The sequence below is a fragment of the Lissotriton helveticus genome, chromosome 3_1 (genome assembly GCF_964261635.1).
Source record: "Lissotriton helveticus chromosome 3_1, aLisHel1.1, whole genome shotgun sequence".
Lineage (NCBI taxonomy): Eukaryota > Metazoa > Chordata > Amphibia > Caudata > Salamandridae > Lissotriton > Lissotriton helveticus.
Genome location: NC_136061.1, coordinates 63,918,782 through 63,929,086, shown reverse-complemented (window position 1 = coordinate 63,929,086; position 10,305 = coordinate 63,918,782). Strand labels below are relative to the sequence as shown.

Here is a 10,305-nt window from a genome sequence, read left to right as displayed (position 1 = left end):
CGACACCACAGAGACTCCCGCAGGAGTTTGCGGCAAGGCAGAGACTCCGTGGCCTGAAGGAGGTGCCCCGAGAAGCCGCACCCCAACAGCACCACATCCTACAAACCAGTCGGCGCCAGAGCCACTGGCAGCGCAACGGAGGGCCCTGCGCAAGGCGAGGGGTCCGCCGATACCCCAGGAGGAGAAGTTGTCAGCGAGGCCTGCAAAGCTACCACGTATGTCCGGGAAACGGTGGATTGGACGACACGCGGGGCCTCATCACCCGCAGAGAGTCCGCGTCCCCAACAGGCCAGAAACCAGCCCCCTGGGACAAACTGCGACACTTACCCACCAGGGAGCGACGCTCATGTGACATCGGAGAAGGGCAAGGATGGCGACCACGGCCGTACCTGAAGCAGTCAGTCGAAGCAGACCGAAGGGAGGAGAGATGCGCCGAGAGAAGTTTCATGCAGCGCTCCTGCCGCGACTTCGGTTTCAACTGTTGACAGGCCTCACAGTCAGTGGTGCCGTGATCCTCGCCCAAACACTACATACAAATGAGGTGCGGGTCCGTCGCCAACATAAGACGCCCACAAAACATACGAGTTTTGAAGCCCGAAGGCATTCGCACACTGTTACACCAAAAGAAATGGAGAAAAAAGGGCCCGAAACAGGCCCATAGCAAGGACCGGATCCTCGTTGCACGGGGAAAAGGAAAAAACTGACGTAGGAGTGCCGGGGCGGGACTTGTGACCTCGCTGACATCACGTACACGGACGACGCCTGGGCAAAGTCACGTGATGTCTTTCCTCCTTCCTGTGGGAAGTGGGCATAACCCAGACCCAGAGGACCCAATTCCACAAAAATGGTGGAATTTTCCTAGTTATGTTCACTTCAGGTAGCCCACCTTAGGACTGGTACTAGCCGGAGGGTGAACATGCCTTTTGACTAGCTAATTGTAATGCCTGTCCTTGTGCCAAATGGGCACTGGGAAGGCGGTGGCATTTCTCCTGTCTGGGGAAGCCAGGGTCGCATAGATAAGGTAGTGGAGGCCTTTGAAGGCTCCTGCCTTGATATGCTGATTTACTAGCCATCCTGCTTGGAGGAGGTGATAATACCTTCTGCCAGAGCAGGCACTATTTCCAACCTCAGAGCATGGGCTCTCACCTCAGGGGTTCAGAAACACATCAGTGGTGGCAGGCTGGACAGGACCAGTCAGCCAGTACACAAGAGGTTAGTAGGTTTTCAGGAGCTCTTAATAAATCCATTACTGGAATCAGTGTGGGTTTATACAAGGTGTTTGATACCAAACACCACAGGTTTCAGTGAAGCCATTATGTAGCTGAGAAACTCATTTTGACTAGTTTCCAGTACATACCTCAAGATGGCTTCCCTATTTACTGTTACTGTCAGTACTGAACTGGCCAGCACAGGTGCATATCTGCTCATGCAGATGTGTTCACATGTAATCTAATGCACCCTGCGGTAGTAGGGACTAATTACATGCAGTGTAAGGGGACATGGTGTGTGCCATGTTTTCACTTTTTAGAGCAGCTTGTCACAGCCTGCAGGAGTTTGGTGCTGGGTTCCTTAAAGTGGCACAAGTTATCTTGCAGCTCCTCTGAGCCCTCTTTAGTACCTATGCCCTGGGTACTAAGGTTACCACTTACTAGGGACTTACAGATTTATTAAAGGCCTGGCCAACGGGGGATCAATTGGCCTGTTGCCTTGTTTTGGAGAAGGAACACTGGCACTTGGGACCTGGTGGGCATGAACCCAGTGCCCTGCAGTCAAAGTTGCATCAAATAACAGGCAAAAAAAACAAGCTTTGGCATAGCCAATAGGTCTCGCCTTTGGGACCTTGTAAGAAAAAAAAAAAATGAAGTGTAAGACTTCACATTTACTGCATCCTAAATACGAAGTAAAAGTTAAGTCTTATACTTCAGGTTTATTTTACTTACAAGGTCTCAAAAGCTAGAATTCCGGGGTTGCCCAACGCAAAGGGGTTGTAGTCTTTCTTACACCACCTTACACTTCCTGGCTGGCTCTTTATCTTATTCATGCATGCTCTATATTATACCGGTTTTCTCTTCCTCCTCTTTTTTCCTTTTCTCTCTCCTGCTTTGGGTCAAAGTCCGATGATAAAAAAGAAATTCAAGTTCCTATTACCGTGTATATCTGGTAGGCACAGCCTTGCGGTCGATCAGGTGTGCTGCATCACGTTTGTAAAGCGCACTATCGCTCACCAGTTACCACTTTATGTGTGTACTTTTTCTGGAAGCATAAAAGGGGTTATTTTTTCCTACTAAATCAGAATATGAACATTACTGATATTACCTCCGTTGGGTTTACGACGGCCGTCTAAAGTGATTTGCTCTAAACTAACTTTGTTCGTATTGCAAGAAATCGATAAGAAGCGGTTGGCTAGCTGCAGAGACCTGCTTAGATTTTATCTCTCCAGAGACACAATGCAATTTCTGGAAAGTGTAAATATGCCCCTTTATTACTTTGTGTAGCATCTTACCTACCGACAAGCGCAGATCCATCTAACACGTTTTCAGATGCGAACATAACAGCCCTGAAATTGACGCTGGAGAAGGGGAAAACAAAGAAAAAGTGGGGTGAAGATATGAGGGCGAAGGCAGAATAAAAAGCAGAAATAATGCTGCTCGAATCTCCCATACAGCCATACATTGTGCTCCTCAGTGGCACGTCCCAGAAAAGAGAATGAATGCTCACTGGCGCGTGACCGCCTCCTAACCAGGAAGTGCAGCGTGCTGTGACTGGCGATGGGGTCTCGTGCATCCCCCTTGCGCCTCCAATCACCCGCCCTGGAAAACAATAGACCTGGCACACTATTTCGCAAGAAAGGGGAATGCCTCGTCTATGAACTAGGCTAGGAAAATCTGTAATTTGAAACGGAAGAATAATCAGTAAAATACAAATTGGATTTAGCAATCCCAACTAATTTATTGTACTGGCTCCAATAAAAAACAAGCTGCGACATGTCGCGCTACGCCCCTGAGTGAGATGTATACAATGCTCATGCTGCCCACCGAGATAGCGAGGGCAGTCACTGAATGCGTGTGGGAGGGGTGAGTGCAGAACATATGTGTCTGGGAATAAGACACAGTCTGCTGGGCTGGGGCTGCTGACTCGAAACACCACCTAAGCTGGGACAACCAAAAGGCATAAAATACAAAGCCAGCACTAGCTCATGCGCAAGGATAGATCCGCATCACACTGCGCCGTGTTCCTGCAGAAACCTGATAGTGAGGAGCAGAGGGGCGGGTCTTGGAGTGGAACAGAGCTATTCCACCCCGGGAGTGGAACTGCAGAATAATGGCCGAGACTAGATAACAGGAACCCCAATACATGTTAAACCAAGGCAGCGCAAACCAAACCGCTCACCTGAAAATCCGACGAGACGCTATCAATTACAAAACAAGCACAAGAGTGTACAGAAACGGGGAGAGAGGAGGAGGCCTGCGCGATTCACTTGGCGGGAGCAAGCGATAATTGGTAACATATGGCGCCAGCCGCGCGCTCCCGCAAGTGAATCACCAAACGTGCACGCGTTCCATTGAAGGCAATGGAACGCGTGCGCGTTTTTGGCTGAAAAGTGGAAGCGATCACAAAAGGTCTTCTTTGCCTATGCAGCGTATGTGCGCTGCGTAGGTGAGACCTAAAAAAGGGGGAAGGGAGGGGGGACAGCTACTGCAACAACAAAAAAAACAGTTTCCTCTAAGTAGCGTTAGTATGGTGTTAGAGTTGGCTCACAAAATTGGAAAAAACTACTATAATTCACCAAATATAGTCAACAAACTATATAACTTGTGCTCACATCATGTACTGCTTATAACCTCACATATTACATACTTGACATGTTAAATGACACCACTGACCACTGACAAGGGAGGTGGAGGCGGCTGGGCAGCATGTGGCCACCAGCTCCCTTGAGTCTCTATTTTGTTTCAGGACTCTTGGATCAAGTGCTCAAGTCATATAATGGTGGATGCAACACTTTCTCAGAAGCGACCAGCCAATCGGATAGTTTGGGATGCCATGTACCAAAATGGCAGACGAAAGAAAATGTCATAAGGCTAATCAGAAGACTATATATATATTTTTATATATACATATATATATATTTTTAGTTGTTACTGTTGGGAGTACTCCTGTGGTACCAACCATCCAGATCGGAGGATTACCCCTTCATGCCCTACATAGTCCCTCCTTAAATATTAATTTATTGGAAATACACAACGGTTTTAAACCAAATCTGATATACAACGGATTGAAGTTATAACTTTGGGCCAAATTTGGTGTCATTCCTTGAAGCCTGTTTTACTGTATCTGAGACCAAACTTCCCTATGATGATTAAAATGGGAAATCAAACTTTAAAGACTCCCATCATTCGTCAAACTGAGGCTGAAGTTATTTTAAAAAACAAAAATGTGTTAACTTTGAACAGAGGAGTGAAATGAAGATACTGAACCTTAGCTGGGGCGCCGTATAGAAACTTGCCCAAGATAGACTGACGTGGTGGTCCTTGGTTGCATCCCTACATGCCAGTTGGCATAACAAGTAATAAGTACAAAAAGGGGGACCTAACTAGAATCACACTGACACGAGCGGCGGTAGTGCAATACCGTGTGTGTAAAAATATACATATAAACATACGCACACATCTATATTTACATACATATATATATATATATTACACAATGTTTCAAGAATATCAACATGCAGTATCACTCAGTGCCTTTGGGACAGTATATTTTTACAACCATCCACCCCAAAATATCTCAGAGTAATCAAAGTGCACTGTACACATGGACCTTCAAGTCTATTAAATACTGGTTTGAAAAAAAACCATGCCCAAATTAATGTATTTTTTGGTGTAATGTCATACGGACTGTGCCACATCATACCAGGCAATACACTACCACCTTATGTCTAAAGATAAAATTATAACGGGATGGTTTCTAAAATGTTAAATGGCTTCACTGGTTTTACCTGGCTCTGATGCAGCCTTTGTTTTTTCAGTTACCATTCTGTCAAAGTTATCAGCCATCTCTGGAACCTCGTCCTCACCAAAGCCAGTGTCTGGGCTACTTGTAGGTTTATACTCTTCATCATGGCCCATAGACAGTGAGGTTTCCCTCTTGCTCATCTCCAACACAGTGGCAAGTAACTCTTCCTCACTCATTCCATCAAAAGCAGTTTCTGTGGGATCAGCAGGTTTCTCGTTCTCTGGGCTGATCCGTCTTGATGCCTGTGTATTAACACGTTAGCTTAATTTAACCAACAATCTTATTTTGAAAATCCTGATGCAGTGAATAGCAGAATATCGTAACATTCACAGGCTGGATTAATACATTATCTTTTGAAGCATTAGTCGAAAATAGATGGCACCTCCACAAACCTAACACTGAGATTAAATACCTAAATTGGACACATCAGCCCAAGTGAGTTGTTGGATGGGATATAATGATAAATGCACAAAAAACTGCCAAAGTCTCTTCTTTTTCCTGTAGGACAATATCTTAAGAGCACGGCCTAGGAATACACTCATCCAATCATCTAAAGTACAACTTTAGGTTAAGATATTGTTGCATGGACTCAAGGGTTCTGAAAATTGGTTTTGCCTACAAAAAAAAAAAAAAGACTGCAAGAGACCAACTATTATCCAAAATTTAAATTCTGCAGAGTTTGTTCAGCTCCTAAATAAACTGTCTTCATTTTGACTGAAGTGAGATTAGCACCTTGTCTTGAGTTTACGCTAATTAACCCTACTACAACATTCATTGATATTGTATGGACATGAAAAAGACTGATGAACTGGTCTAGTTTACTTCGGTATCTTTAGACCAGTACGGCACCACTAACAATAGTGCAGCGGTCTACACCACCATGACATAATAGAAGCCAACAGTTTACACTATGAAATGACACAGTAGAGACAGACAAAAGATCCTTCTTGACGTAGGGTGTGTTCTAAATGTGGAAAGTGCCAGACGCAATTTATGTTTGGTTAGAGGAACTATCCAAATTGGTCGGATAGTGGTGGATATGAAGCTATAGTTCTGTAGGCTTCTTAAGGATCTGAGCCATACTGTGATCACTTTTCTTCGCTGCATCAGTGCAGAAGGAATCTGTGCATTACTTTTTTGCATATTGTGCACACACGTTCACTCTAATCATCTCCAAGCTAGTGCATGACAGAAGAGCTTGAAAACAAAGTTTCCAAGCTTTGCGGTCAACAAAACATACACTGTTGATGTATACACTCGACAACAAAAACAAACTAATCCAGTCTCTGCAGCTGCAGGATCAGGAAACTGTTCCAGGTGGTTTACAACTCCACAGAAAGAATGAGTGATAAAAGTCATGTACTCAAACAGATCTAGACAAAAGCTTAGCACACAAACACAGTTTCTGTGGAGCATGAGTCTGGATTGGCACAATAGAGGACTTAGGTTTTTTTTTCTTCTGAGGTTAGGAAGAACTCGGTGCTGGAAGACTCAGTGGAAATCTGATCGACACTCCTGTTTTATAGTACCAAGTTTACTCCTGGTATCCTGTAGCATCCTTCGCTACCAGTTTGGCCATGTAATTAGGTCTATGTTTCAGCTGAGTTAAGAAATGCAATTCTGATTAAAGGAGTAACCGTGAAGTGCTAGAAGGAAGATCCTGTCAGCAAAGACTCCTTGAGTTCAATGCTTGCCACTGACCGATGCGGTAATCTCCAGGTCATGTGTTTAAATCTCTGCAGACCCGAGATAGCCTTTTATTGTTCTGAGGTCAGTAACCTGAGCATTACATTGGGTTATAACACATACACAGTGCCTTCAAATGGAATAATGCAAAAACAACTATTGATTGACAGAATGCAGAACAATGTCATACATTCACCTCAGTACGGAGATCTGGGCCTAAATCCATCGTTTTTTTTGCAGAACGATGGATTTAACCCAGATCTCTTGACTGGGGGGTGAATGTATGATTTATTCAGTCCATCATTTGTTTGCGTAGCACTTCAAATAGAATGAAGCACAAAGAAAACAATAATTCCAGTTATAACTCTTAAAGCACATTTGAGTTGGATTTAGCTTTCAGGTTGTTCTTTGGTCAACCTCTGTATAGGGCAAGAGTTCTTTTTATTCCATGGTAGAATAAACATTCAAGCTACTGCATGGGTTGTGAAGACGTGCATATCCCATTTAGAGTTAGTGTAGCTTTGAACTGGACAATTACATTAAGTGAGAGATAGTGAGTCTTGGCGGACAGTTCATACAATCAGGCAATCTAGTAAGCGGTTGTGGTTGCTGACCCCACATTGGGTGGGCGAGCTGGATTGACCCCATTGAGGATCCAAGAAGTCTACCAAAGAAGGCCCCAAGGTCCCGATATCCAGAAAGGAGGTGGACAGGGGTGTGCCTGCATGTAAGGTAGCTATTACCAACACAAGAGGAGTTGGTGGGGATGTAGTCTATAAAGAACAATCATACATGCTAGAACAGGCCTAATTAGAAAGGCTTTTTGTAACAAGGTTAACATTAGAGAAGTCATCTTCATTTAGTAATGAGAATATGTGCTGCTATGTTGTCTAATAAGTACAAGGGCTAACTGAAGATGATAATTAAGAACAATGCCTCAAATGTTTCGATTGGGCTGGTGGGTTACAGTGTTAGGAGAAATACATGGCTGGCTGGTCAGAGCAGGTAGAAAAGGTTCATGAAACAGGAGGGGGCTCCGTGATCAAGGCCAAGCAACAGAGCTCTGAAAATGACAAAACAGGCTCTCCTCCTTGGGCACATCTTAGCATTTAGGGAGGACAGGTGTCCAGAGTATGAAGTTGATTATTTATATGCAATCAAGACAATTGTGTGGTCTATACATACAAGAAGGGACATATGCTGGTTGTGGTAGGTTGAAATTCAGTGTTACCCCCACACCGTCCCTTTCTAGTGTCCATAGAGATACCATCAACACCCATTCACACCCTGCATTCCTTCACCAGTCAAATGACACAGGAACGGGCATGTATCTAGGAGAGAAGTAGGTGAAGATGTAGTGGGCCTATAGGGAATGCCACAGAGTTAAGCAAAGTTTAGCCAGCTAGATTTGAAAGGGGGCCGTTGTTGAAGCATAGATTTCATGGTCTTCAAATGTGTGCAGATATGGCAGTTGTTCAGAAGTCAATCTGAGCACAACCCTACAGACGCCAGGAAATATCTGAATGAAGCTGCAGTGAGCCTAGATATAGGATGTAAAGGATTAAAATCAGACTGAACAGTCTCCTGTGTGCTTTCCACACCAGTGAACCACTTTCAGATGGAATACAGTTAAGAATTTAACTTTCAGTGCTTTATTTTTTACACCTCTGTGAAAAAGCAATTCAGATCAAGAAAAGGCAGTTCGCACTGCCTACTCAACACATTTAGTTACAAGCAAGTGAGGTTTGATTCCAAGATGATTTAACACATTGCCAGCTAACCAGGCTGTTCTCCATGTGCAATTGGCCTAATGTATGTAATCACAGAACATAAAGATGATCATAGTGAAGCCCAAGAATTTGGCGCTCCAATCCCAGAAATGTGACTGCTGTAAAGACCTCTCCCCTCTTTACCTTTTCCAGATCTTCCTGCTGCCGTTCTTTGTTGGGCATGTCAAACTGCCTCTGGCTCCCGGTGACAGAACGGCGCTGTTGCTCATCTTCACTATCTGAATCTTGGCAGGAAAGTTTGGAGCCTGTTGACTTGAAAGAATACTTCCTGAAAATAAAAATGCAGCTTTCTTTTAACCACATAAATCTGAAGACTGAAACCTGGTCAATGTTGAATTCCAAATTCATATGGAAAAAATTAAGCATATTTAACGTTTTTAATTGTATTTTCTTGCATCAAAATCCCAGGTCACTTTGATACCTGGAGTGTATTTATCAGTTTTGTACATGAATGCGCCCTAAATCACATGTTCTGCTGGTAGACTATGGGAGCGAATCTGTCATTTAGTCATGTTGCTAGATAGACGCTTGGCACTAAAAGATGGCACTTATCATAGTTTTAGAAATCAAAGTATTGTCTGCTCGATTTTTATTAAATGGACAGCATTATGCAGTATAATACTCAAGAAAATGTAACGACAATGTTTGACTTTACGTAAAGGGAAACATTTACATTTAAGATTTTCGGCATTTGGGATCATTTCAATGACTATTTCACAAATTTTTAAAATATTTATCAGTGCTGTGGAGATTCCTCTTAAGGCAACTGTGGTTCACAGTCCTTGCAGCCCCTAATCCACAAGGTCCTCATTATCGTTACCTATCACATACTACTTCAAAACATTGTCTGATGGGGAGACAACTAGAGAGATCATTCTTGCCAAAGTGAACAGAGAGATTAGTTTCAGACTAGCTCTTCATCACCTGGAGGTGGAGCATGTAAGTTCTTGAAAGAAGATCCACATAAGATTTTCACGATAACAGCCAATTAATATTAAAGGACAACAGTGATCTGTCCAGTATTAACAGAGGGTGTCAAGGCGCTGGGGGGCCAGATTAAGCGAGCTATTGCCCAGAGTCACATGGTGCTCGGCTGATCTGCCGCCGGCACCGGGGATCAAACCTGAGCCCCTGGGTTCCAGAGTCATTTGCCCTGGCCGCTGAGCTGATCCTAAAACTCTGGCACAGAGCCTGCCCTCCTGAATCTATTTTTAGACACCTCTAGTAGCATCATGTATCTACAGGGTTTTGCTGATCAGACACTGTAGAAAGCTGGCTTTGTATATACAATACCAAAGTGAAGTATAGTGTGCACAGAGTCCAGTGGAACCCCAAAGGTAGGCAGAGGTAAAGTTGGATAGAACCTTACTCTATTTGTGGTAGTGTGGTCGAGCAGTAAGGCAGTATCTGAGGACAGTTTTGAACATTTGTTATAAACACTCAGTCAGCAAATTAATTCACACACTCAAAGACTGAACTTCAGACCAATTGTTTTTGTATAAAAATACTATTTTAGTTATTTTATTTTCTAGAACCAAGCAAGCCTGGCACAGGTAAGCAATAAGTACTTCACAGTCGTAATGCAATTGAAATAAAGTCTGAATGATAATTGTATATGCACTTTGATTTACAGTATGGATGCAGAGAAATGCAATACTTAGTAAACGCAGTACATAGACTAGAATAGGCTTTTAAGTAAAATAGCAGGCAAGTAACTTTTGAGATTACTAGGCTTACACAAAGTAGTATACCTAGATACTACTCTGGGACATTTCCTGAAAACAGGTAAGTAAAATAGTTTTTGTTATATTAA

The 10,305-nt window shown here is 43.5% G+C and overlaps 1 protein-coding gene across 3 annotated transcripts in view; it reads right to left on the bottom strand.

Moving 5' to 3' along the window:
* USP37 (ubiquitin specific peptidase 37) overlaps window positions 1-10,305 on the bottom strand; it is a 396,132-nt gene that overhangs the window by 159,810 nt on the left and 226,017 nt on the right. For all 3 annotated transcript variants that reach the window (XM_078679235.1, XM_078679238.1, XM_078679236.1), the window contains 2 exons: window positions 8,616-8,760; window positions 5,000-5,258 (listed from right to left, as the gene is read on the bottom strand). In XM_078679235.1, coding sequence (XP_078535361.1) covers window positions 5,000-5,258; window positions 8,616-8,760 — 404 coding nt within the window. The remainder of the gene's footprint in view (window positions 1-4,999; window positions 5,259-8,615; window positions 8,761-10,305) is intronic.